Source organism: Alternaria novae-zelandiae (genome assembly GCF_023758075.1).
Source record: "Alternaria novae-zelandiae strain BMP 2774 chromosome Unknown scaffold_10, whole genome shotgun sequence".
In the NCBI taxonomy this organism is placed as follows: Eukaryota; Fungi; Ascomycota; class Dothideomycetes; order Pleosporales; family Pleosporaceae; genus Alternaria; species Alternaria novae-zelandiae.
In genome coordinates this window covers 953,027-978,241 of record NW_026056970.1, presented here as the reverse complement: position 1 = coordinate 978,241, position 25,215 = coordinate 953,027, and the positions used below count along the sequence as shown (strand labels likewise).

Below are 25,215 nucleotides of genomic sequence, written 5' to 3'. Positions count from 1 at the left end.
ACCTGCTTCCGAGATCTCCACGGGTACTGAGCAGCTCGGTATTTATTCCCCTTCATTCTCATTGTCGAATCTCAAATGCTTACTCCACACTAGATTACCCAGCGGCACCTACTACCATGATCACCAGCGCTATTACGTCCTCCGCGACCCCGGACATGTATGTCACGCCTGCTCAACAGACAGGAGGATATGCAGCGTTCGCTGGAGTTGGTACCTGAGTCTCATGGAGATGAAACTGGTGACTCGGTCCCATGGACTGAAGTCGGTGATGCAGCAGCAAACGCTAGGGTTGGCCTGTACTCGTACGCCTGTATCAATTTCCTTTGTTCCACGTGTTGACATTTGGGTAATGTTTTGGGTTTTGGAGTTTGCCCTGGTATCTAGAAAACCTACTGAATCCACTCATTTACCACGCGATGCACGATCATAAAAGTAACTTTTTTTTTCGAAAGCTGCGTAGCCGTTTCTGATTGACAGGGTACAATCCCGGCTTCTCGGATTGCTCAGAGAACATGACGTGGGGTTCGCGGATCAATAGTCCGTGCGTCTTCGCGTTGCTATGGCAGGGAAGTAGCGTCGCGTGGGCGGCTAGTGCTGTTTACCGCTCACCGTCTGAGCTCGCACCACCACATATTACATAGACGTGCTGCACAACTTCCTTAGACTACCAAAGTTGAACAACCAAACTCACAGCAGGTGCTACCCTTCGACAACATACATAACCCCCCAAACCGTCAAGTTGGCGCGCCTCAAAGAATCCCCGGTCCAGATGGATCCGCCTCCGCCTCTGTCGCCAAACAAGGCACCCTTCTCGCCTGGGATGCCCATCTTTCCAGCCAGTCCCGACCGCGCTGCTGGCTCAAGATCTCCGTATGGCGACTCCAGGGGCTCATCGCCAGTCCTCTCGCCCTCGACACCCAACCTCCGCCCCCACTCGCCCCTACGACACACACACCGCCGAACCGATTCCGATGTTTCCGTCACAGCCCTCACAGGCATGTTCGAGAACCTCGAGGTTAAGGACCCACGGGAAGCATGCAAGCGCTTCAAGGAGTTGCTCGACAAGGAGAGGATACGACACGCGGAGAAGTTGAACAAGATTGAGAAGGAACATGCCAAGAAGGAGCGCGACCACGAGCTGTCATCGAGCCGACGCGACATGCGCATCGACGAGCTGAAGCACGAACTTGAGCAGACAAAGGAATCACTTGCGAATGCCGTTACCAAGGAAATATTTGAGAAGAGAGTCAATGCGAGCAAAGCTGCCATCGACAAGTGGGCACAGGCTTTCAAGGACAACGAAGAGAGGTGGAAGAGTATGGACGCCAAAGCTGTAAGTACACCATGCTCTTCTACACAGTTTCACCTATTAACATGTTTCAGACGGAAGCAGCATCGCGAGCCAAGTCTTACGAGGGCAAATATCGACACTGCAAGACGGAGTACATAGCGGCCAACAACGAGAAGCTACGATGCTCCGCAATGATACCGCAGCTCCAGGCTAAGATTCAGAGCGTTCAGCGTAGCTTGCAGCGGGCCGAGTCAGATGTCAAGTTCAAGACCGATGAAGCCGCCAAGTACAAGAACGAGGTGTACAGCCTGCAGGTGGAGATTGAGAGCGTTAGCAACCGACTGAACGAAGAAGTGCAGACACTGAAAGAGAAGCTTGGTCTCGTCGAGGGCGAGCGGGACGCTCTTAAGACGAGCTTGAAAGAAGAGGAGGTTCTGCGCATCGCTGCGGAAGGCCAGATACCGCTTCCATCGGCCGACCCGGAAGAGACGGATGAATTCGCATCACCTGTTCGATCACCACGCAAGCCACGCAACCTCGCACGCGAGGACGACGACAAGGAAAACGTGTCGCCAAAGAAGAACGCAGTTGATCTGCGCTTCATTCAGCAGGAGCTGGCAGCAGAGAGACGCGCTCGCGAACGTGCCGAGGAGCAGATCGACTTCATGAAGATGGAATGCCAGTTCCAGTGCTGCTCTTGCCGCATCGCTGAGAACAGGGGAAAGCACTACGTCCACGATGACTCACTCGAAGCCGAGATGCAGCGCATCAAGGTCTCGCTACCCATCTCTACGCCCCCAGCCAGCAACCACGGAGACGATGTCATGGAAGGTGTAGTGATCAAGCAAGAGTCTGTGGAGAACGAGCGTCCCATCACACCGCCTGAGGATGTTGTAGTCAAGACAGAGTCTGGGGAGCCCGAGACTGTTGTCGCCTTCTCTCCAGACACAGGAACCTTCCGCTCTGTGCCATCACCCATGAAGTCTCGTCCGTCAGCAGACATCGTCACACATGCAGAGCCATCACCTGTAGTCGAGATGACCGATGCGCCAGCGCCTGACGTGGTCGCTCCTGCCAACATATCTTTGCCACAGTCCCGTCCTGCATCGAGAGTCGACTTTGTTCTTCCTACCCGCAGGGAGAGCAAGGCTGTAGACATCAGCATCCACGAAGACGCCGTCGACGACGACAGCGAGGACGAGGACATGTCACCACCGACGCCCGACAGGGAGCCTACTGGGCCCACAACGCCCTATCTCACTCGCACTATTACCACAACAACTACCATCCCCCTCCACTTCTCCCCTGCCACTCCAGCGTTCAAGGCTGGCCGTGGGCCTATGACTCCTTCGACTGTAGCCCACGCTGCAGCCAATGCACAGACCCCTGTTCTGGGTGAACTGTCACTCAACAAGCTAGGCATCGACCGGGAAGCCGCACTCGCAGCGATCCGTGAGCGCAGAGGACGTGCTAGAAGCATGGCCGCTGGTCACGGAACGCCGATGAAGCAGATGGTCGAAGGTGTAAAGGACCGCAGAGACATTAGTGCGCCTGTGACTCGGGTACGAAGTGTATCACGGATACGAAGATGAGCGATCGGAGATGGACGTTGTGGAGGTGGCTGGTGACTGCCGTGCTGACTAGGGTGCAGCGAGAGTCGTGATACCATTGATTTCCTGTTGCGACTTTACCTTGCGCTTAGCGGCATTGCATGGCGTTGGAGGCTATTGCTGCATTTGAACTTTCCCGGCGTTGTCTGTCTGCATAGATGTTTTGCACAAGCAACGACTGCGTTATATACCACAGTTTTGCTTCTTGCTAGTTCTTACGATATTGTAATTGAGTATTGACATGTTCAACTTTGTCTTGGGTTCTGTGCTGAAGTTGATGTGAATGTGGATGGTCGTTCGTGCTTGTTACCGACGTCTTTTTTGAACACGAATCTATCTTTGTAAACGATACGTTGGTTGGTTAGAGCGATTGACCATTTTCTTCGCGTGGTGTTCAAGAGACGAGATGGGCGGGCCCCGGCGTGCACCCTTCCGCCAAGCCCCGCTAGCGCACGATTGGCGGTTCAAGCGAACGTCGAAATTGATCGCACTCGAACACCTGGATTATCTCTTGCGACAGCGACTACGAACTTCGACGCCCAACCCTCTTTCTCCCTTCCACACCGACAACCGCCACCATGTCTGACAACGGAGAAATCGAGGTCGAGAACCCCACCGGCATTGCCATCCTCCCCAAGGATGTCACCGACGAGCAGGGCAGCGTAAAGCTGTTCAACAAGGCAGGCTTATTACAACTTCCGCTCACGCGCACAATACTGACTTTTCGCAGTGGTCCTACGAGGAGGTCGAGGTCCGCGACATCTCATTGACGTACGTTTCCCCCACGATATCGCGCCGCACACCCGTATAAAAGGACAATGGTGGCATTGGATACTTTGTATTACGCTGCGAGACCTTCGGCTAACTGAAGCCGCAGCGACTACATCCAGATCCGCTCGCCTGTCTACATCTCACACTCCGCCGGCCGATATGCCGTCAAGCGGTTCAGGAAGGCCCAGTGCCCCATCATTGAGCGTCTCACCAACTCGCTCATGATGAACGGCCGTAACAACGGAAAGAAGCTCATGGCTGTGCGCATCGTCGCTCACGCTTTCGAGATTGTACGTCTACAATCTGCCAGGTTTCGGAATCGCGAAGATGGCATAAAATGCGCGTCGGGAGACGGCTGACAATTGCAGATCCACATCATGACCGACCAGAACCCCATCCAGGTCGCCGTCGATGCCATCGTCAACTGCGGTCCCCGTGAAGACTCCACCCGTATCGGTTCCGCCGGTACCGTCCGTCGCCAGGCCGTCGATGTCTCTCCCCTCCGCCGTGTCAACCAGGGTATCTCCCTTCTCACCATCGGTGCCCGTGAGGCCTCTTTCCGCAACGTCAAGAGCATTGCCGAGTGCCTTGCTGAAGAGCTGATCAACGCTGCCAAGGGTAGCAGCAACTCGTACGCCATCAAGAAGAAGGATGAGCTCGAGCGTGTCGCCAAGTCCAACCGATAAAGGCGTGCGTTCTGTGTATGGGTGTGCATGGTGTCTCTGGGAGGAGTTCTTTCGAATGGCTGTTCTGGTCGTTTTTTGATCGGACAGAATGAGGGATCTTATGCATGGCATGGCTTTCCTAGGCGATTAAGACCTCTTTCATGGTTGCATGACAAAAATGGACAATACGATACCACGTTCAGATGAGCAGTTGCTGCGTGCGAGGTGATGTTGACGGCCACCGACAGGCGAGAGGAGGCCGGACCCGCTGTTGGAAGGCATCGTGTAGCTGTGAAATGCCACTTCATGTATAACACAATGGCGGAAGTCGTGTAGATCTTCGATGAACTCCAGTACATCCAAATTCATCTATGGGTATCTCATCTCTGCACTTTTTATGTACATGTCTATGCTGCCGCCCGCCCTAACACAGCCCTCTCTAATATGGCTCCAAACTCTTCGAAGCCGACTTTACCACTGTTCTTCTCTCCCAGCTGCTCAGCTTCAGCATAAGCTTTGGCCATGACCTCCTCATCGATCCTTACAAGCCAGTCGTGTCCTGTGATCATGATGTGACCCCCCTCATTTTGTAGTTGCTGCATAAGCCCACTTGCGCGGATCAATCTCTCGACCCAAACCCTATCTTTACCCTCCGCGTACGCTGCGTCGACCAAATCCACGGCACCCCTCTCCTTCATTGTATTCCTTACAAAGGCGACACACCTCTCCCGTCGTGCGGCTTCCATCTCGGCCTCCTTTTTCTCCTCTGCCTTCCTCTCCTCTCGCTCCTGTCTTGCGCGCTCGCGAATCTCCTCTTCGACAGCCGCTCGCCGAGCTTTCTCCGCTGCCGCAGTTGCCTCGCGCTCTTCACGGCCCTCGGCTTCTTGAAGACGCCGCATCTCGGCTTCTGAGCGTAGCCATTCGTTGTATGCGCGTTGTTGGTCTTTTCGAGCGAGCGATTTGGCTTTCTTGGTGCCGACGACGCGTTGGGTTGGTGGGGGACGGTTCGCGTTTTGTGGTGGGGGGTTTGCGGGGCCGGGTGCGAAGGCATCGTCGGGTAGCTGGGCTTCTTGTGCTTGAGTATTTGGCTGGCGATGTTGTGGCTGAGGGACGTCTCCGAACAGGGCTTGGAGCTGGTCTTGGTGCTGTGGTGGTGTAGGTGCCCGTGGCGGTCGTGCGGCTTCTACGCCATCGTCTTGGAGGACCAACCGCTCGTCTAGTGGTGCTTGTTCACGCTCATCTCTCTGTCCGCCTGCTGGGTTCCCGATTCCTTGTTCAACCGGGCGATTTATGCCTTCGTTATTCTCTCTTTGAGCATCGCCCGCCTCTGCTGCTTGCCGTTGCGCATTATACCATTCGCCGATTTGTGGAGCGAAATATAATGTTCCGCAAAGTACAGCTGTGTGCAGAAGATCTTGCGACAGAGGTGTGCCAGATCGCGTAAATGGCAGCAGAAGATTCAGGATCGTGAACGGAAGAGATAGTATGGCCCCCATCGTAACGTTCGTGATCGTATAGTCGATGCTCAGGTTTACACGTTGACGGAGGGTGCGAGTCGATAAATCGAAGTGGGGTTTTCGCGCGAAGACCGGCTGGTAGCGATTGGAAGCCGCTAGCGGTCCATGTAATTGGGAAGTAATATCTGCGGTATAATGAGGAGTCGATGCTTGTGCGATAACAGTAGTCGTCGTGGCGCTAGAGATGTGCTTCGGGTGAAAGACAATGTTAAGTCAAGTTGATGATGCAACTTGAAAGCCCGCCGTAGGGCTGAGCGCTAGTGCCGCGTTGGTGTTAGCGTACATCTTGAGCGATCCATGGATCATTCACATGCAACGAAGTGCTCCTGTCGTCAGCACGGCACGAGTCTTACAGACGTCTGCGCAATGACACTTTGACTGCGCGCGTTCATCGTATTTTCTGCCCTTTTGGTACAGCATAGTCGCTCTGACCATACCACTAACCGGAGGCCTGAACATGAATCCATCAAACCTCGCATTGGTTTGGAAAGCACCAAGATAAGAGAGGGATAATACAGCAGATAATAGTTTCATGAGTGATGGAGTCAGTCAAGACCTGGATATTGGATGCAGGGTGCGTCTCCAATAATATCTAACCTTTTCTTGGAGGGTGCGCCTTACGGCCGATAGCAAAAACCTCGGAGCCTTATTCGCCCTCCTCTCCACATTGTCCAGAGAGGGTAACCAATCGACGTTTTCAACCCCAGCCATAAGCTTTCCCAATCGTTCAGACCCTCCGAGGGCACGGCTGCTGTGTAACATTGCTATGGGGAACGGACTGCGATACCACCGCTTGACGATACGTGCGGAAGGCATGACCCGATTGTCCACAGGTCTGGCCGTCCAACATGTGTACGATGCAGGGATCCGAATCGCTTTTATATCTCTGGACAGGTCCGAATAATGATTACTATACTCTTGCAGCTTTGGCTTCATTCATCAAGGCTTCAATCCACCCGACTCATCATATTCTTCTGTCGACGCTTGTCTGACTCGTACCATTGCCACTCTCCAAGCTATACGATTGGCCCATCTCTACCTCACGCGACGCACATCTCTAGCCTACGGCATATTGAGGCACCTTGCTGCGGGGTCACCACATATTACGCGCCGTATAATTGGTCAACTGAACGTCAACATGGTCGTCGCAACAACAGATGCCTGGCCCAACACGGCGGGCTTCGACACGGATTACGAAGAACACGAGCCCGTGGAGCTCATCGTCAAAGGCACGATCCCACGGCATGCTGCAGGTGTATTGTATCGGACGGGTCCACTCGGCTACAAGGCGAAGACAAACGATGGCAAGATCTGGGCAGCAAGACATTGGTTTGATGGATTCTCATGTGTCCATCGTTTCCAGATTGACTTTCCCGACGCGGACGGCCCGGCGAAGGTTACATACCGTTCGCGACGCACAGTGGATGAGTACCTTGAGATTGTTCGTACGACCGGAAAATTGGATAGTACCACGTTTGCGGCCAAGCGTGATCCATGCGAGAGCTTCTTCTGGAAGGTAAGTCCTGACTGTACGAGATGCACGTGAGACATACACTGACTTTGTACTTCCACCTCTGTAGGTCATGAGCATGTTCCAGGCATCACAGAATGAGCGCAATGTCGGTGTTACGCTCTCCATAAATATGGCTGGAAGTGACAAGCTTACCAAAGGCGCGAAACCGACAACCAACGGTCACACCAGTGGCGTTGAGACTCTGCATGCCCGAACAGATTCTAGTGCCATCAAGGAAATCGACCCAGAGACGTTGGAGCCGCGCGGTTATGCACGTCAAGAATTCCTTCACCCGGAGTTGAAAGGGCCTTTCTCTGCCGCTCACGCCAAGTCTGACCCCCAGACTGGTGACATGTACAACTTCAATCTCGACTTTGGATACAAGGGTACCTACCGCATCTTCCGTGTCTCGGCAGCGTCCGGCGAGACAGATATACTCGCTACTTTCCATGGCACGCCTGCATACATTCACTCGCTGTTCTTGACTGAGAACTACGTCATTCTCTGTGTCTGGAACAGTCACATCACATGGGGTGGCGTTTCGCTTATGTACCACAAGAACGTGGTCGACTCTATCGCGCCCTTCGATCCAAACTCCAAAGCAACATGGTACGTTGTCGACCGCCGCGAAGGCAAGGGGCTTGTAGCAACGTACGAAAGCAAGCCTTTCTTCTGCTTCCACAGCATCAACGCCTGGGAAGAGCCATCGGCTTCTGACCCAAGCAAGACCGACATCATCACCGAGCTCAGCATGTTCGAGAACTTGGACATCGTCAAGCGCTTCTACTACGACAACATCATCTCTTCCATCGACACGCCTGACTATGAGGGTGAGAAGCGCAGGCCGTGTCTTCCGATGCAGGCGCAGTTCCGCCTTCCAAGCGTCAACGCTGGTGTTCCTACCGCGATGCCCGCTGAGCTTCTCTTCCAGGCCGACAAGTTCAAGTCGATGGAGTTGCCCACGCTCAATCCGGCATACCTGACGAAGCGCCATCGCTACACGTATGGATGTGCCGACCGTCTCAGATCTTCGTTCTTCGACGGCCTCGTCAAGTTCGACAACAAGACTCAGGAAGCCATCTACTGGGAAGTGGACGGCCACACACCTGGCGAAGCGATCTTCATCGCTACCCCCGAAGGTGTGGAGGAAGATGATGGCGTGTTGTTGAGTGTGGTCTTGGACGGATATGCGGAGAAGAGCTACCTGCTCGTGCTCAATGCGAAGGACTTGACGGAGATGGGAAGAGCTGAGATGGCGGGGCCGATGAGCTTTGGGTTCCATGGGACGTTTAAGGAGACGTACAAGACATATCGAGGAGATGTATGAGTGAGAGTGGTAGCACTCAGTAGTGAATGCCTCACTATCGCTTTGAAGCTCAAAACTTCGCAATGTTGTAATTCAGTCTGTGTTTGTTACATTGCCGAATCGCACCAATGGTTACATAGGAACGATGTTCACTGATTACAGGTCATCTATTCAATTACCCATGACATCCATTCTTTCGGTTGGAAGACTTCGCAACAGATCCGGTACATACACTAGGAAACAGATATCGATCACCATCTTATCAGAATGTATTTACTGTAATTCGTTCATACCCTCCTCTCTTTGTATCCGAGCTTGAATACCCGCGATGAACCTTGCTCTATTTCCCACCATTATTCGGACGCTTTCGACGCTTCCGATGCGCGGTAGTCGGTCAGCAGTTTGTGGTCGCAAAGTCGGATTGAAGATGAGCATCCTGCGACACATGGGACAGTTGCCATGGAGAAAACGACTCGTTTGATCTTGAAGCCACTTTACAAGACACCTCTCGTGAAAAACGTGTTGACACACGCCAAGCTGAATGGTTGATGTCGGCGATATAGCGCGGATGTTGTTTTCGGGGTCGGGAGTCGCCGGGGTCGCATCCTGTAGCTCGAAATCAGCTGTTGTGTCGTTGTAGCAGATGATGCATACGGTTTCGTGTTCTTGGAAGTAGTTGTCTTGGAGGACGATGTATGGAAATCGTCCAAACATGTGGGTTTCGGTTCGAGAAGTAGACATTGTAATATATTGGGTGGCCGGTGGATGGCGAAAATTGTGACGATGCGACGCTATCAAGAAATGTGTTGTATACAGATGCGGCTTGTGCTATATATAATATAGCACCTCGTCTTTTGAGCAAAGTATCAGCAAATATAACCATAGTGTCGCCTACTCAACTTTGGTTCACTGCGCGCACGTGCCTCCATCTTCCGAAGTCATCAAGAACCGAGGTAGCTATAAGTGTTGACTTTACTTCTAACTCTATTACATCTAGTACGTTGCAGAAGATCAATCCCCGTCCAGAGAAGATAGTAGTGCGCAACCAAATACTAGAAGTTCACGACTAATGACCGAGCGTGAGATCCAACTTCACACACATAGTAAGCAAGGTTTGGCGGCTATACGTTTTTCTAGACTCGTGCCATAGAAGGGCCCTTGATGGCGTGTGCGATTCCGTATTTTGGTTGCCATCTATTTTATCCACTAGTACTGCCATAACTCAGAGCGACAAGCCACTTACGACTCCCGCAATACATCACTATTCCCCACGCACAAGGTACTACTCAAATAAGCGAGATCGCAGTCATCACACTCACGTTGACTAAGAAAAAAGCTAAACATACCTGCAGCCTACATTAGCATAGAAGCATACAAAATAGATAATCTATCGTTAATGTAGGCTCTAGACCTGTTTAGCTTTGTCCCTGTATAAGGTGCACTTAAAGAGATGTTGCGTAGACGGAAGCTAACACAGGGTCGATCTGGCCAGAAATGTCAATAGGAAGAAGCGCAGCGGCAATTGGACGGGAAAACACGTTTGGAAGCCACGCAATCGCGGCTTGAAAAGCGTGCCTTTCAATGTGCAACGTTCGAAGGAACGGGAAAGAAAGAGAGCCGAGCTAGTTCCATCAACCTTGTCAGTGGCCGAAACGCGAACAGGGCTTATCTAGGTACTCGAAAGTGATCGAGTTGTGCTAGTGAACTAGTAACACTACAGCCTCTGTTTAAATACGATAGGAGCCGAGGCCAGCGCCTAAACTGTACATCTATTATATGTGACCTTGCTCTTGTGATCAACCAGATTCTTCTATTTGGTTTCTTGAGTTGCTGCGATTAGAAACCCGGTACTCATGGCCTTTCTTGTGTGTGACTTATGCTTGGAAGGTCCGGCGCAAGTGAATTGGGGGAAGAAGGAAACCGTGGTAGCCGTGCTTCTCACGATACATCTGCTAACCCAAACTTGGCACCTGTTTATGGACCTTCTTTCTACTCAACCACTAGCCACGATCACTAAAGCTTTACCCTCAACTCAGATTCCTCATACACCACCCCCTTCGCTCACCTCAACCTTGAGGCTGAGCAGTATGTCCAACGACATTGCCATCGATGCGCGCCTTAGCGCTTTCTTCGATGAGAGTGTAGACAACCTCCAGGATGACCACTACGTTGAGAATAACGATGTATGCGATATTTGCAGGGCTGATCATATGGCTGATCCATCGGAACCCATCGAGCACGCATCCTCCATCACGCGCACTGGTGTAGTCCAGACGAAGACCTGTCCCTTGCCTCACATTTTCCACAAGCTCTGCTTATACGCCTGGATGCACGCAAAGCTGCGCAGAAACGCAAATGCAACCTGCCCGATGTGTCGCACCACGCTCATCGTTTCTAGTCCCGGTCCATGGAGGGAGATGTTATTGGAAGAATCAGAATCACTCGCTGGACAAATCAACGAACTATTTGAGATGTTGGCAATTCTTAGAGAACAAAACGAGGCAGACATGATTCAAATAAACGAAGCCAGGACAGCTCTGAATAGATTCAGCGCAGGAAGGGATGAGACCGAATGACCGGTTTGCGATGCGGAGCGTTATTGCGGACAACACCGCGCATGCGCAGCAAATTAAAGTCCACTATCTAATGGCTTTGTCAATATCAGCAGCGCTGGCAGCTATTGCGACCCTGCGCTGAACGTGCCTGTTCAAGTGGTCGCGGGTCGTCGCCAGACAGTTTTCTGACCATAGGTCTTTGTCGCAGTCCTGTCTTGGATTCTGGTACAAGAAGGCAAAACTTCCAAGACTAGAAAATATCTTTCTGCCATTCCCACCTGGTCATGTTGTCTTGACAAGCTTGTGATCGTCCGGTTGCTTGGCGGTTTCTTATGTCTCGTGCATTCCGAAGTGTCCCGATTTCAGCCGCCGACCGCCTCCGAAAGTCCGAGTTGTACCCGATTCGCCACATGTGCAATGCTTTACTCAGGCTAGATCATGAAAACAAGCTTCTTGACGAATGATCGTAATTACAGTCTTGAAAATGCAAGACTCCAGTGGGTCCTTCTTATCAAGGTATGCAGTCTTTCGGTATGAGGTTTTTCGGTGATGACTCGGCGGAACAATTGTTGGGAGCGATGCGTTTCGACTTTGCGATAGGAGAAGTATATAGTGAGGCGCCAGACCGACAGTTCGGGGGAGCATATCTGTCAAAGCAAGCGAACGTTGGCAATCATTCTCTCTCTCGTTCCGAACCTACAAGTCTCCAACTCCTTCAAATATCCAATCTCACACTCAATCCCAATACCCTCAACATGGTGGCGCAAACATCCAAGCCATCGAGCCGCAGCTCTTCCGTGACGGCGCCAGTTGAACGCTCATCCTCACCGAGCATGCATCATGCAATTGCGACTTCTTCGTCTCTGAAGTCGATGCTCAAGAAGCCCTTCCAGGGCTGGTCCAAGGATCTCCTTCGCGCGAGGGACGACGACGACGATGACTACAACTTTTCGAGTGGTATGCGCCGTGGAGCTCAATACTACCAGAACGACGCCTGAGATGGCTGGGAATACTATGATCCGCGACTGATGGAGGACGAGGCCGATGCCACACTACGGTCTCCCAAACGAACTCGAGCCCAATACCTATGCGCGTCGACCGGGTGGTAATATCGAAAGGACGTATGGAGGCAGAGTGGTATACCGTGTGACGGTGGTAGTGACTCGGGGTTTTGATGGGCTGGAAGATCTTGTCACACCCGGCGGGTATGGCTGAGACGGCTGTGTGGCAGGCCTGGCGTTTGTGCTGCGTTGTATTGCTTTTGCGAGCGCGATACCCTTGATCTTTCCCTTAATTTACACAATTTGTAATGCACACTTAGTTCCACAGTGCGCGTTATCGTACGAGAGGTTGGATGTGTTGTGTGACGATACACGCGACCAGAAAGCTCGTGGAGACGCTTGCCCACCATTCTGACGATCCTAAGCTTGTGTTATGTCAGCAGCGCTTGACGCATCCGCCTCTCCTACTTCATCCCAGAACTCCACCTCGCAAAATCTGTCCCAAATCGCGCACTTTCGAAATTGCGGCCTTCCCGAACAACTAGAGCCTGCACAGGGCTGGCATACATATGTGCCCTCGCTTGCGGTCCCGGTAAGGTCGCTACCCATGGACTGGCTCAGAGAGCGCCGCACCGAAACATGCATGGGCCATGCTGCAAGCCACAAACTCTCCCGTCTGTCAAGCCTAGCTCATACACGAATCATCACAATTGCATCGAGGTCACACGCGTGAAGACGGAGTATCTTTGAACACGGCAAGCATTCAACAGTAGACGATCTTGCTGACTGAGTACGAGAATTTGGCAGCTCCAACTCATGGCTTCGCGTGCGCATCACCAAGCAATATCGACGTCACTCCACAGCATACTCGGCTTGACTCGATGAAAATTGCGGAGGATTGGCGCGCAATTTCTCCTAGGCAACAGTCGCACGAATAGACGCAGCTAGACCATATCAGATGCCGGTGTGCCTAGAAAGGCGGCTTGGTGGTCTTTAGGGGGGCCTGCGCCGCCCGGTTAGGCGTGCCGCATCATGCGCTGTCAGTTAAGCGATCAGCCTCCGAATCTCCCCAATAAGTAGACTAGATATCCCATACTCGACGAACCTTTTCTTCATCGCCAAGCATCACTCGTTACTGCCTGTCGTTCATTGCCAATCTTTTTCAAGACTCCAATCTAATACTTATTACTATACCCCATATTGCTCGTCTCAATCAACACCGCAAGATGTCTAAGATCCTCTCCGTGGCGCTTTTCGCCTCTTACGCTGCGGCTCAAACGACCGCTCAGGTCTGGATGCCCGGTCTAGGCGATATGGGCATTTCGTACGAGGGTTCTGTGGTCAGCGTTGACAACGACCGCACTATCATGTCTGTGGCTGTGCAGGGTATTACCCTCGACGACTCACTGGTGTGTAACAACGAGTTGAAATCATCGATAACATTCACTGATCTGTTGCGACTAGGCCGATGTCCCTTCGACCATCACTGTCGGAGGCAACACCTACTATGAATATGACGCCTCCAATGACCACTACGGCGTGACGGTGACCGTCTCCGGCGCATGCTCGCGTCAGAACACCGACGAAGCGGAGGCAACCTGCACCCAAACTACCATTGGCCTCGAATCCGAAATGAGTTCTCTATGCGCTGACCCAGAATACGCTTCCTCCCTCTGCCCGGACGGCGTGGATGCCGCTCTCTCTTTCAGTACAGTGTTCCCCGAAGGCTACTTCGACCTGTTCGCCGTCGTCATCACCGAGGGCGGTGACTCCCTTCCCAGTGCCACAGCGGCCGCATCAGTATCGGCCGGCAGCGCTTCCGTAACAGCGTCCCGTTCCACTGTCACATCCGCAGCTTCTGGATCTTCCGCTGCTACCGGCTCCGACTCTGACGCAGCGGCAAGCACTGGCTCGGAATCTGCTGCTAGCTCTGGAGCTTCTGCCACCTCCAGCGGTCCAGAGGAAGTAGCCACTGGTGCTGCCCACATGGTCCAAGTCCCAGCTCTGGCTGGTCTTGGTGCTGCTGTTGCCGCTTTCTTCTTGTAAAAGTTTAGTAGTGAGATAGTCGCTTTCATCTGCGCATTTCGAACGAGTTCTGGCTTAGCGAATACCCTTTATGCATCTACGCGTCGTCACTCAATACCTACGTCTACAATACCATCTTGATTCGTCTATTCACTTGTCGTATTGTTGTCATGCCAAAGTCCTCTAAGAATTTGTCTCTGGTCTCTTCTTCAAGCATACCATTCTCTCTCCTTTCTTACCAAAGCAGCTCTTTCCTTCATCATCCGTCATGACTTTCCCACAGTACACATGTCCCTCACAGTCTTCCCTTTTGCATCGCCACCTTGCCACGTCCCCACCCTTCTCGAGAAAGTAGCAACCCTCTTTACATTCATACTCTTTTTGAACATGCGCACACCTCATATCGCATGGAAACCATGCGCTTCGTATAATGACTGTCTTGGTGTCTAGAACATCGATGTCTTTGAGTTCGAAAAGATCAAAATTGGTATTGGTATTCGATGCGGGCATTTTGTGCCCGGCAGCCACAAGATCTGTGTTTGTAGATGGTTTGTTGCTGAATATGCTGGGCAACCAGCGCGGCGGTGGTCTAGGTGGAATCAGGACTGTCAAGGTGTATTTCGTGGTGTTCGGCTCCGTCTCGCCTAGAGGATCAAAGTAAGCCGACATTCCGACTTGGGCGTAGTTTACCTGACTACAAGAGTATGCGAGCTTTCAAAAGATTCTGGAAGAATTGCGCGAGAAGGGGCGGCGCAGTATCAGCAGGCCAGATACGAAGAACGATAAGGCAGAAGTGGCTGTGTCCATATGTGTGATTGATGAACAAAGACTGGGTGGTATCAGTGTTCGCATGTGACGCACGGTGTGAAGAGGGCTATGGGCGACAAACGAATGCGTTGTGTGAGACAACGGGAAATGCTTGATTGGTGATTGGGGATGCGCTAAGACTGCCGTGAGTATTCCGCTTGCGCATTCACAACCATTTGGCGATACTGGATTGCAGGAGGCTCTCAAACAAGAAAAATGTGAAGGTGCTGGCATGAACAACCAACCAGCCTGCCCCAACTAGAATGAATTCGCCTTCTTCAATCGGTCACTCTCCCTTTCCTCCCTCACATGCTCGTCATAACCCTCAATACACCGCAGCCTTTCCGTAGGGCTCAAATAAACCATTCCACCATCTTTGCACCAACCCTCCCAAATCTTAGGCCGTCCCCTTTTCTCCCTGCGTACAGTTTCTCCTCCAATCTCCACCTCTTCATTCTCCAAGATACTGCCCGCTGTCCACTCAATAACGTAGTGCTCCTTCAGATACTCTGCTTTACATTCGCGTCCAGAGGCTAGACAGCTGCAGCGAATGCTTTTGGGGATCGCATCGCAGTCGACATCGAACGTGATGGTTTCGTTGATGCCAATCAGATCGGCGTGTGAGAAGCTGGAGTCGGAGAAGTATTGTTGCGAGGTTGCGGGCGCGACGAGTGCGGTGATGCGGAATGTTGGCTTCTCTGGTGTTGGGGAGAAGTGGGCCATGAGCTTGCTGAAGATGCCTGACATGTTGGGTGGTATGTGGGTCTGGGCGCGGGTGTGGTTTGGATGCGCTTGTGATTTAGACGTGACTTCTGGGATTTTGCTTGAGTAGGCTTGGTATTTGGAGACAAGACTGTTGGAAGGAGAGCATGACCGAAGACGTGTTATTCAATAAGAATATCTGATGTGTCGACGCAGATGCACAACCATGGTTCCCATTCTCTGGCGAAGACCCTTAAAAGCGAGCCACTCACAGAACTCGTAATGCTTAATCGTACCAAAACCAAAAATCAAAATCTGTGCCATCATGTGCTAAATCCCATTACGTGTATACTAATCGTAGAGGTTAACCCTGGTCAGAGTGAACTAGACCCTAATAGGAGAAAATGGTTGAACAGGCCTGAAGCCTACATTGGCCTTAGGTTAGCTACTTCGCATGTTTTCATGTTGATGTAGGCTGATTTTCCTAGGTCGACGTGCTAGAGGAGATGCGACCAAGGTTTGTGCGACGCTGCCAGTCGAGTATTACCGATGCGCTGAAAGAGCTGAGACTGACGTCTCGAGATCCAGCACAGGAGTCGTGGGCCGCGCAATACGCTGCAGTTCGGCGACGCTTCGCGAGATCCCCATCGGTACACCACGTACAACTTTGTTGGCTGGGCTACTGAACCACGCAGCGTGTGTAGTTGTCGCGTATGCTGGAACCTGTTCCACTTCCGATTTTGCAGGTCTGGCCGTAGGAAGCTGACGGGAGGATGGGATGGGAGTCGACACAAGATCGTCTCCACCACCGAAGAGCGAGTTGAATATTATGCTCGGGCCTAGCGACTTGAAAGTGCTTCTCGTGCGGCGCATGGAAGACGGGTTCATTGGCTCTAATGTGGTATGCTTGTTGTCGCCTAGGCGGTCTATTGGGGGTTTCGAGAGCTTTCGCTTGTCTGAATCCTCTGCGGCGTGTTCCGTAACGTTTTCGATCTCTGAGGTAGCAGATTCGGGCTCATGTGGACGTGACTCGTGTTCCGGAACTGCGGGTATATCGCTCGCGCAAGCAGAGGATGAAGGGCAGGCGGTACTGCAAAGAGCGCTTTTGGAAACAATACATTGAATGCTCGATACTGCAGAGACTTTCGGTAGTTCTAAACTCATCGAAGGGGTCGTGGCCATCGTAGACGATTCAGGAAACAGGCCATCACGACTTGAGACTTCAGAGCATGCTGTCGACGATCTTCCGCTTTCAGACGATTCTTTTGATTCTTCTGTATCGAAGGAGGGTTCGAGGGTAGGCGGTGTATTGGATGGCAAGTGTCGCTTCTGCTTCAGAATAGTGTTTGACCGCTTCGGCTGAGACTTTGTCGCGAAGACATGAGATTTTTTCACCCTGCGTGGCATTTTGAGAACGGGGTCGCGGCCCAGCCGAGGACTCCAGAAATGACGTAAGCGGAGTGAGATTTCGGTCGGTCCAACTAAGGTCGAGGTTGAGCTCGGACGCCGGGTAGTTGGTTTAATGGCTAGAGTAAATTGTCAAGGAAATAAACTGACACCCGCTCAGTTAGACGGGTGCGCGGAGGCTTCTTTGAGTTTTCACGAACAGTGTGTGAAAGCGTTTGGGGTTTTACGATTTGGATCGCTTTCGAGTGAACATCCATCGACCAGGCTGGATTGCGATAGTTGCGCGACTCGAGCTGGGGCCTGTGGCGAAGCTTCTTTTGTTGCTTGTGGGAGTGAATTGTTGTAGGCTTGACATTCTGGATCAAATTTAGTGCTGTAGTGCGGGCAAATGTTGGTGACAAAGACATGGACGTTTGCTGCGCAGTCGTAGATGTCTCGTTGTTCAAACACTAGTCCGATTGCGGCTAGCATCTGGTTCGTACGACCGCAGACTGCAGCTGGAGTTGCTGCCACCCGCTGTCAGACATGGATACCATGCAAGCCAGGATCGATTCATCCGGAAGCTAGTACCCCACCTTTGTAAGCATGTCAGCGCCGTTTCTCAATCGCTTTTCGCGTTGAAACTTACTCTCAAATCTGCAATCATGGACCGGGAGCACGCCGGTGAGATGACCTTTGAGGTCGACGCAGGTCACGATGAGCCGAATTCGAACAATGTGACAAGCAGTCGAGAAAGGAAGCTACTGATGAAAGTCGACCTGTGCGTCCTGCCTACCGTCATTGTACTGTATCTCTTGTGTTTCATCGATCGAACGAACATCGGTAAGGCCGTTTGCGCATGGCTTGTTTATGCCCATGGACTGATCACAACAGGCAACGCCCGTATAGCTGGCATGGAGGAGGATCTCAAACTTGAGGGATATGACTACAACGTCGTATTATCGGCGTTTTACGTGTCATACATAGTCTTCGAGATGCCAGCGACGCTCTGCTGCAAATTGATCGGTGCGCACGATGACTAGAGCGCTTTGTTCAATTCTGATATAGCAGTAGGCCCTGGATGGTTTCTGCCGATGACTTCGTTTGGCTTCGGTGCCATGTCTATCGCGACGGCCTTCGTACGAACCCGCGCTCAGGCGTGTGCTGTTCGATTCCTGCTTGGGATCTTCGAGGCCGGCGTAATGCCTGGATGCGTTTACTACCTCTCACGATGGTACAAAAGGTCGGAATTGACCTTTCGTCTTGGGCTGTGGTTGTCCATGGCCCCTCTCGCGGGAGCTTTCGGTGGCATGATCGCTTCGGCTATCTTGAACTTGAGCTCCGTCGGTTTCTTCGATGGTTGGCAAATGTAAGCAAACAGCCGGTGTGCTGCAAGTTGTTGATTAACGATTAACAGGATCTTTGCCATTGAAGGCATCGTCACCATGTGCCTTGCTCTGGTGTCCTTTTTCACACTGACTGACCGACCGGACACTGCACGCTGGATGACCGAAGATGAGATACGGATGATAGTTGGCAGGATCAAATCCGAGCGTCTCAACCAAACCGAGTTGCTCGACAAGATTGATGCCTTGAAGCTTCGACGCGGCTTCTCCAACCCAATCACGCTTGCGACATCGTTCATCTTCCTGCTTGACAGCATAACTGTCATAGCCATTTCGTTCTTCTTGCCGACGATCGTTCGTACCATTTACCCAGATCGCACCGTCGTCCAACAGCAGCTCTTGACTGTGCCACCGTACGTTCTTGGTGTGGTCTGCACTATTCTTATCACGACCGTAAGCTGGCAAATGAGCTCTCGGCAGACGCTCATTGCATTCACGGGACCGTTTGTAATTGCTGGGTATGCGATGTTCCTTGCGACGATGAACGCAAGTGTTCGATATGCGGCTATCTTCCTTTGTGCATCAACATGCTTCTCGTTGGCTGCCATGACGAACGCACAAGTCAGCGCAAACGTGCTTTCTGACTCTGCACGCAGCATTGCCATTGGAACCAACGTCTTCTTTGGATACGTTGGCGCCCTGATCGCCAGTTGGACTTATCTACCTGGCGACTCTCCCCGTTATGCCATTGGAAATGGTATCAACTTGGGCTGCGCAGTGACGTGGACCGTCGTGGCGATTTTCACTAAGCTCTGGATGACCCGCGACAACAGGAAGAGGGACAGGAGGCAGCTAGAAGCTCATACAGAGCTCGCATCATTATCAGATGACGAGATCGCGAACCTTGAGTGGAAGCACCCTGCATGGCGATGGAAGCCGTGACTGACGCCACATTCTCCTTAGAGGCCCCAGAGACATTGCGGCGTTTATGGAAGAAGCCCACATGGCTCTTCACGTTTATTCCTGCCACCGAGGGTAGAATGGCCGACCAGGTTCGCAGTGCATGCGACCAGATTTCCCTTCACGACAAAGTTCTCTTCTGAAGTCGGAAGCTGTTTCCAGTGTCTTCTTATGAGTTAGCTACTTGTATTCAATCTCAAATTCACACGACAGAGGCGTGAAGTCGCAAACTTACATGCCTTTGTTCCTTCACAATCGCTCGTTCACTGCAAACAGATTCACCCACCTGATGCATTTCCACGAACATGTCTATCGACTGCAAGCTCTGAGTTGCCAGCTGCTCGACTCAGTCTCTACCAACTTGCAGCCCTCGTTCAAGCAGGCATGGACAACTTCCTCAACACGCAACTGCATCCCGCAGACACTTGCAACATCTGCACCGAGCACTTCAGCGCGACCCATCAGCCTGCGGCGCTGCCTTGCAAGCATATCTTCGGTCATGAGTGCATCAAGAAGTGGCTGAAGGAGGGTAAGGGAAACTCAAATGCTTGTCCGACTTGCCGCTACGTCGTGGTCCCCAAACCAAACCCACGCGCAACCTTCGATGCTGCCTCAATCTGGAAAGAAATATGCGACCAGCCGCCCGAACGCCTTCATGCTTTCATGATGAAGATATGGTCTGGTCTGGAGATACTTTGGCAGCGAGAGCCCACCGGTGCCTTCACAGTAACCTCCATTCTCGACCAAACCATCATCCCGGCCCTTATCAACACTGCACATCGCACTAATGCGCCCGACGATCGGCGGCCAGACTCTCTGTTGGACTGCTACAATCTTGTGGCAGCGTCTTGGGACTCTTTGGGCCGACCCAACATAGCGACTGGTCTCGCGATCCCGCTGGTTCGGCTTGCACGTTTGATGGCCAGCGCAGGTGCTGTGCTACCGAAATGGCTGACCACGAACCCACGCGCAAACAGGCTAGTCTGGCGCGCAAATGCCTGTCTACCCATCGGCGAAGTAGATATATCGTGGCGCTACATCATTGAAGCTTCCCAACAGATCGAGTCGCCTTACTTCCCGCTGCTGCACCTTTATACCATGTTCATCAGCCAGGGTATCGCACACTTTCCTGCATCGAGGCCATATCCCTCCAAGCGTCATGAGATCATGAACCTTGTGGTTGAGCGCTGTTGTACGAAGATTGGTGGTGGAGGGGCGGCTTGGAAGGGCAAGCCGGGCGACGAGCTTAAGGAGGTTTTGGTGGGGGTATACGACGAGTTACGAAGGCATCAGCTGGAGAAGAACCGGATGAGTCTGCGAGGTCACGACGGAGAGGATGCGCTGGTCAAGGGCATATGGGCTCTCGCTGGCTGGGGCGGTGGAAGAGGTAACGCGCGCTGATGGCATTGCGTAGGTGGGGCCATTCGAGTCATCTTAATTCTATGTGCTTTATGAAGTTAGCATCCTTGTATCGATTTAGAAAGATAAGGACATTGAACGCATACCTGAATTGTAAAAGGATACCAGCATGACTTGCGAATGATGATGCTCACTGGCCGCCGTTAGCGTGTTCCTGGAGGCTTGGCGGATTGCGACGCGTCCATGTCGCGCGGGGCTGCGCGCCTCTCCTCCCGTTGCACCATCAATTGTACGGACTTGTCGGTAAACCTCAGAAACTCACGCGACTCTGAGCCATCCAATATCATCGCCATTGGCTTATACAGAATATTTCGAGCATGACTTCAAGCCCGCCGCGCCTGCCGATGCTTGTCTTGTTGAAGCATCCTGTGCAGAAGTGAGACTACGATGAACCTGGCAAGATCGCGACACTACCGCTCGCGTTCGCCATATCAGACAACATGGAGCTTCTCCCAAAAATATCCAAGATGAGCTACTTTCAATAACCTTGGAACGAAGGCTGAACGAAGACTGAACACAGCCGCACATCTTGCGAAACGTGGAAGCGATCAAACAGAACTCATTTACGAACAAGGCAAAACGCCTTGCATCGTATCTTCTTCAGAGGGTTAATACAAGACTATCAATACGCTGTCCAGCTCGGATACTCGATGACGGCAACTGCCAGGCTGCCGGACAGATCATCACGGCAGGTATAAAAGACAATACAAGCACATTAACTCGCTTTGAGCGTACCACTAAGAGGCATAGGTTTAGATTGACATCCTCGACAAGCAACAATTATCCGCCACAACGGCATTACTCCCTTAAGATTTTCGGCAGTCTACGCGAATGCGATGATGTCTGTAATAATACATTTCCTGATAGATAAATAGAGTTAATGCTAGAGCAGATCCTACAACACAGTAGTAGTAACGTAGTATAATATATAATAGAAGGCTATACTCTACCCTTTTTACTTAATAGATTAGTAATATAGTATATAATTTATAAACTTTATCTAAATATAAGCTTATAGTAAAGACTAACTAAAGTAGTAATATAAAACTATAAAGACATTAAGTAGACTTTAGATTATTAAGTAAGAGTTATATAGTAGTACTATAAAAATTTAAATTAAAGATATAATAATTAGCTAGCTTTTGCATTTAAAGACTAACTTAAGGTAGTAGTATTAAGTATAAGTAAGGCACTTAAGAGCTACATAAAAAAGTCTTCTTATATATTTATACTATTATCTCTAAAATCTAAATAATTACTACTAAATAACTAACTAACTAAATATAACTAATAAATATATAACTATATTATCTTCTTTAAGAGATACGTAGCTTACACTAAGACTTCTTACTAGTATTATTACTATATAGAGATTAAGAGTAGCTATTAATATAAGTAATAAATTTAGTTTTATAGTATTAGTAGAATATACTTAGTTTAAAAATACTCTTATTAACTTTTTTACGCTACTTAGCTAGCACTATAATATAGCGTATAAGCTTATAAAAAATATTAATTTTCTTTACTCTAACTATTATAGCTTATATACTACTAAGAACTTAAACTCTAGTATATAAATAATATACTTTATTATTATTTTTATAGTAGCTATATAACTAATAAAAAAAGTAGCTACTACTAGTAAGCTACTTTTTCTTAATAAGTAGTTCTATAAACTAAGATAAATAAAAGTATATTTTTATTTAAGCTAGTTACTATAAAAGTATTAGATTAACTTTCTTTAAGATACTACTATAAAGTATAAAATATAGATATAGTAGCTTCTAGATATAGTTAATACTATATAAATATAGTAATAAATAGAAAAAATATATAAAAATAGTAAGTAGTAGTAGTTATAAGTAGTAGTTAGTATTAAGTTACTATACTATTACGTTAGAGAAAAGTAGAAGTTTATTAAGTCTTAGTAGTCTAATGTTATATTAGTAGCTATATTATTATGTTATAATATTAATAAGTTTAATATAAGATTATATAATAATAGTAATAACGTAAGCTATTAGAAACACAGTTAATCCCTGTCCTCTAGGGGTAATAATACATAACTCTCCCATGTAGTCATGTCAAGGCCCCGATACTTCACGAGTAGCCTTCATCACATCTGACAGAATGCATTTCTCGTCTCATTTATGGCTGACGGCTACAGTCGGAGTACTCTCAGCTACTCAATCATCGGCCGAATGCACGCGCGAAGGTCTTCTTGCAGCCGCAGACTCCTATCTAGCGGCTCAGGTTGCGGGCTCTCCTAGCAGTCTCAGCCTCGCGCCCACGAACTTCACATATCTGCAAAACAACAAGGTTTCCAACATTGCGACTGGTCTCCTCTCAACGCCCTTCGTCATCGACCTCAATCGCTCATCCACCGACACCCAAGCATGCGCCAGCTACACAATGTGGATCAGCGCTTCTGGGAACAAACCCTACGTAGTTAGCACCCAGATCCGCCATCTGAACAACGACACGTTGTCCATCAGCTCCATCGATACCGTAGCGGCCACAACCGGCGACCTGTTCTTCGACGCGAAGAAGACCCTTTCCTACATCCGCGCCGAATCGTGGTCTTCCCTTCCCACCGCCTCGCGACCCACACGTGCTCTCCTCAAGTCTGTCGGTGACGCCTACCTCGACATGTGGACGAATGCTACTGCTGCCGACACTATACCATGGGGCACTCAATGTGAGAGGGTGGAAGGGAGCATGTATACAAACCCTTGTGGAGCGAGTCTGCCGCACGGAGGGAGTCAGAAGGCGAATGGCATGAGGCGATACGTCATCGATGAGAGTATCGGTAGTGTGCAGGTCAGTTGCCAGTTCGATAGCTTGGGAGTTTGGCCGGACAGTCACGAGATAAGGGTTGAGGGTGGGAAGGTGAGGTACGTGCATACCGTCACTGTACTGAGGGGTGTCGGCGCTTGAGATGCGCTATTGCATCTCTATTACAGTCATCGTATAGAAGTAATCATCTCAATTTATGGCTCTTGCTCGTCTACTTAATATCAGCGCTCTTGACAACTGTGCCAAACACATCCGCCAGCTCTGCCAGCGCCACCCTGGTGACCTCGTCACCCTTGACACCAGGTATATCACGGTCGCCGATGGCATCCTCTACCAGAACGACTTCGTATCCCTTCTGGAAAGCCTCGCGTGCAGCTGTGGACACGCAGACATGTGCCATGTAACCAGTCAGGACAAGCTTCTTAACACCCATCTTCTCTAATGTCTCATGCAGAGACGTCTGTTCAAAGGATCCCGGGTAGTTTTTCCAGATCTTCTCTTCTCCGTCCTGGTCATAAATTAGCGACGAATTCCCCTGAGACGTTCTATTGGCCAACATACCTGTGCTTTGACCTCCTTGAACTCTTCCGCCAGGTCAGTGCCAGGCGTGAAGACGGGTGCGCCTTCGGGTGTCTGGTGCAGGATGTGGATGATCTTGCCGTTTGCTTTGCGGTACTTGTCGAGAAGGTCGGCAATGACTTTTCCGCTTGCTGCGGCATTTGTTACGGTGAGAGCGCCAGATGACTAGTCGGTAGAGTTAGCGATGCGGCTGGCGGGGAGAGAGTGAGTGTGGGCAAGATGGATATTGAACGTCCAGCAATGGCTCGCTGCGTTCAAAACAAAGGCCAAATTGCGGAGGACTTGACAGCAGCTGTCTTCCAAGATGTAGGGGAAATGCATGCAGATTGCAAGATAGCCATGGGTTGTTACTTACATATTCATTTTGGGCGTCAATGATGAGAAGAGCAGAGTCGCTCGTCGAAGCCGTGGAGGCGGGCATGCCGAGAAGGTCACGGAAAGAAGGAGGCGCCATTGTTTGTGTGGGATAGTAATATGTTGTTGTTCTGTGTGGTGTAGATGAAGTCCGTCGTGGAAGTATTGCTGTAATGGCAAATTCGTGCGGGAAAAAAAGAGGTTTAAGTAACAACGAGCAAAACAGATCCTACGTTGTAAGGTCGTAGTCTATATGGTAAGCAATGATTAATGATCTACTTGGTTCCAGAAGACGTGTATGCTATTCGGGATTTCGGGATACGACACCCTTTTGGGGTGAGTAGGCGTACCCCGCCTCTGTGGGTACCTGCATGACGCGCTGCCAGGACCTCGGCCCAATGACGTCCAGCCGCCCGTGGGGCGCTATACCTGGGCATCTTCAAACTCTGGTGCTTCACGCGTTGTGTTCTCAACACATCCGGGCTTTTTGGCCCGTGAAGGTTCACCTCAAAATGTGCTCACACTTGTATTTTCATTGGCTTCCATTCTATCTAACCTAAGTCGGCGGGGGGGGGGGGGGGGGGGGGGGGGGGGGGGGGGGGGGGGGGGTCG

At 50.7% G+C, this 25,215-nt stretch overlaps 10 protein-coding genes across 10 annotated transcripts; 7 read left to right on the top strand and 3 right to left on the bottom strand.

Annotated features, from left to right (window-relative positions):
• Positions 1 to 512: 512 nt before the first annotated feature.
• J4E88_005686 (uncharacterized protein) lies at positions 513 to 2,883 on the top strand (the record flags this gene model as incomplete). Its single annotated transcript, XM_049399320.1, has 3 exons — positions 513 to 517; positions 697 to 1,333; positions 1,384 to 2,883. 3 exons carry the CDS (start codon positions 513 to 515, stop codon positions 2,881 to 2,883), a joined length of 2,142 nt encoding a protein of 713 aa, XP_049255111.1.
• A 596-nt stretch (positions 2,884 to 3,479) lies between these two features.
• Positions 3,480 to 4,358, top strand: RPS5 (ribosomal protein S5; the record flags this gene model as incomplete). Its single annotated transcript, XM_049399319.1, has 4 exons — positions 3,480 to 3,563; positions 3,632 to 3,672; positions 3,779 to 3,962; positions 4,041 to 4,358. The coding sequence occupies 4 exons, from the start codon at positions 3,480 to 3,482 to the stop codon at positions 4,356 to 4,358; spliced, it is 627 nt and encodes a 208-aa protein (XP_049255110.1).
• A 386-nt stretch (positions 4,359 to 4,744) lies between these two features.
• On the bottom strand, positions 4,745 to 5,833 carry J4E88_005684 (uncharacterized protein; the record flags this gene model as incomplete). The annotated part of the gene is made up of 1 exon (XM_049399318.1): positions 4,745 to 5,833. The coding sequence occupies one exon, from the start codon at positions 5,831 to 5,833 to the stop codon at positions 4,745 to 4,747; it is 1,089 nt and encodes a 362-aa protein (XP_049255109.1).
• A 1,159-nt stretch (positions 5,834 to 6,992) lies between these two features.
• J4E88_005683 (uncharacterized protein) lies at positions 6,993 to 8,694 on the top strand (the record flags this gene model as incomplete). The annotated part of the gene is made up of 2 exons (XM_049399317.1): positions 6,993 to 7,370; positions 7,435 to 8,694. The coding sequence occupies 2 exons, from the start codon at positions 6,993 to 6,995 to the stop codon at positions 8,692 to 8,694; spliced, it is 1,638 nt and encodes a 545-aa protein (XP_049255108.1).
• A 4,761-nt stretch (positions 8,695 to 13,455) lies between these two features.
• Positions 13,456 to 14,275, top strand: J4E88_005682 (uncharacterized protein; the record flags this gene model as incomplete). Its single annotated transcript, XM_049399316.1, has 2 exons — positions 13,456 to 13,638; positions 13,694 to 14,275. 2 exons carry the CDS (start codon positions 13,456 to 13,458, stop codon positions 14,273 to 14,275), a joined length of 765 nt encoding a protein of 254 aa, XP_049255107.1.
• Positions 14,276 to 14,948: 673 nt separating this feature from the next.
• On the bottom strand, positions 14,949 to 15,991 carry J4E88_005681 (uncharacterized protein; the record flags this gene model as incomplete). Its single annotated transcript, XM_049399315.1, has 3 exons — positions 14,949 to 15,083; positions 15,488 to 15,826; positions 15,986 to 15,991. 3 exons carry the CDS (start codon positions 15,989 to 15,991, stop codon positions 14,949 to 14,951), a joined length of 480 nt encoding a protein of 159 aa, XP_049255106.1.
• A 1,823-nt stretch (positions 15,992 to 17,814) lies between these two features.
• On the top strand, positions 17,815 to 18,192 carry J4E88_005680 (uncharacterized protein; the record flags this gene model as incomplete). The annotated part of the gene is made up of 2 exons (XM_049399314.1): positions 17,815 to 17,992; positions 18,044 to 18,192. 2 exons carry the CDS (start codon positions 17,815 to 17,817, stop codon positions 18,190 to 18,192), a joined length of 327 nt encoding a protein of 108 aa, XP_049255105.1.
• A 402-nt stretch (positions 18,193 to 18,594) lies between these two features.
• On the top strand, positions 18,595 to 20,856 carry J4E88_005679 (uncharacterized protein; the record flags this gene model as incomplete). The annotated part of the gene is made up of 2 exons (XM_049399313.1): positions 18,595 to 19,403; positions 19,806 to 20,856. 2 exons carry the CDS (start codon positions 18,595 to 18,597, stop codon positions 20,854 to 20,856), a joined length of 1,860 nt encoding a protein of 619 aa, XP_049255104.1.
• A 2,148-nt stretch (positions 20,857 to 23,004) lies between these two features.
• On the top strand, positions 23,005 to 23,811 carry J4E88_005678 (uncharacterized protein; the record flags this gene model as incomplete). The annotated part of the gene is made up of 1 exon (XM_049399312.1): positions 23,005 to 23,811. One exon carries the CDS (start codon positions 23,005 to 23,007, stop codon positions 23,809 to 23,811), a length of 807 nt encoding a protein of 268 aa, XP_049255103.1.
• A 70-nt stretch (positions 23,812 to 23,881) lies between these two features.
• Positions 23,882 to 24,703, bottom strand: J4E88_005677 (uncharacterized protein; the record flags this gene model as incomplete). The annotated part of the gene is made up of 3 exons (XM_049399311.1): positions 23,882 to 24,178; positions 24,232 to 24,414; positions 24,605 to 24,703. The coding sequence occupies 3 exons, from the start codon at positions 24,701 to 24,703 to the stop codon at positions 23,882 to 23,884; spliced, it is 579 nt and encodes a 192-aa protein (XP_049255102.1).
• Between the last annotated feature and the right edge of the window lie 512 nt (positions 24,704 to 25,215).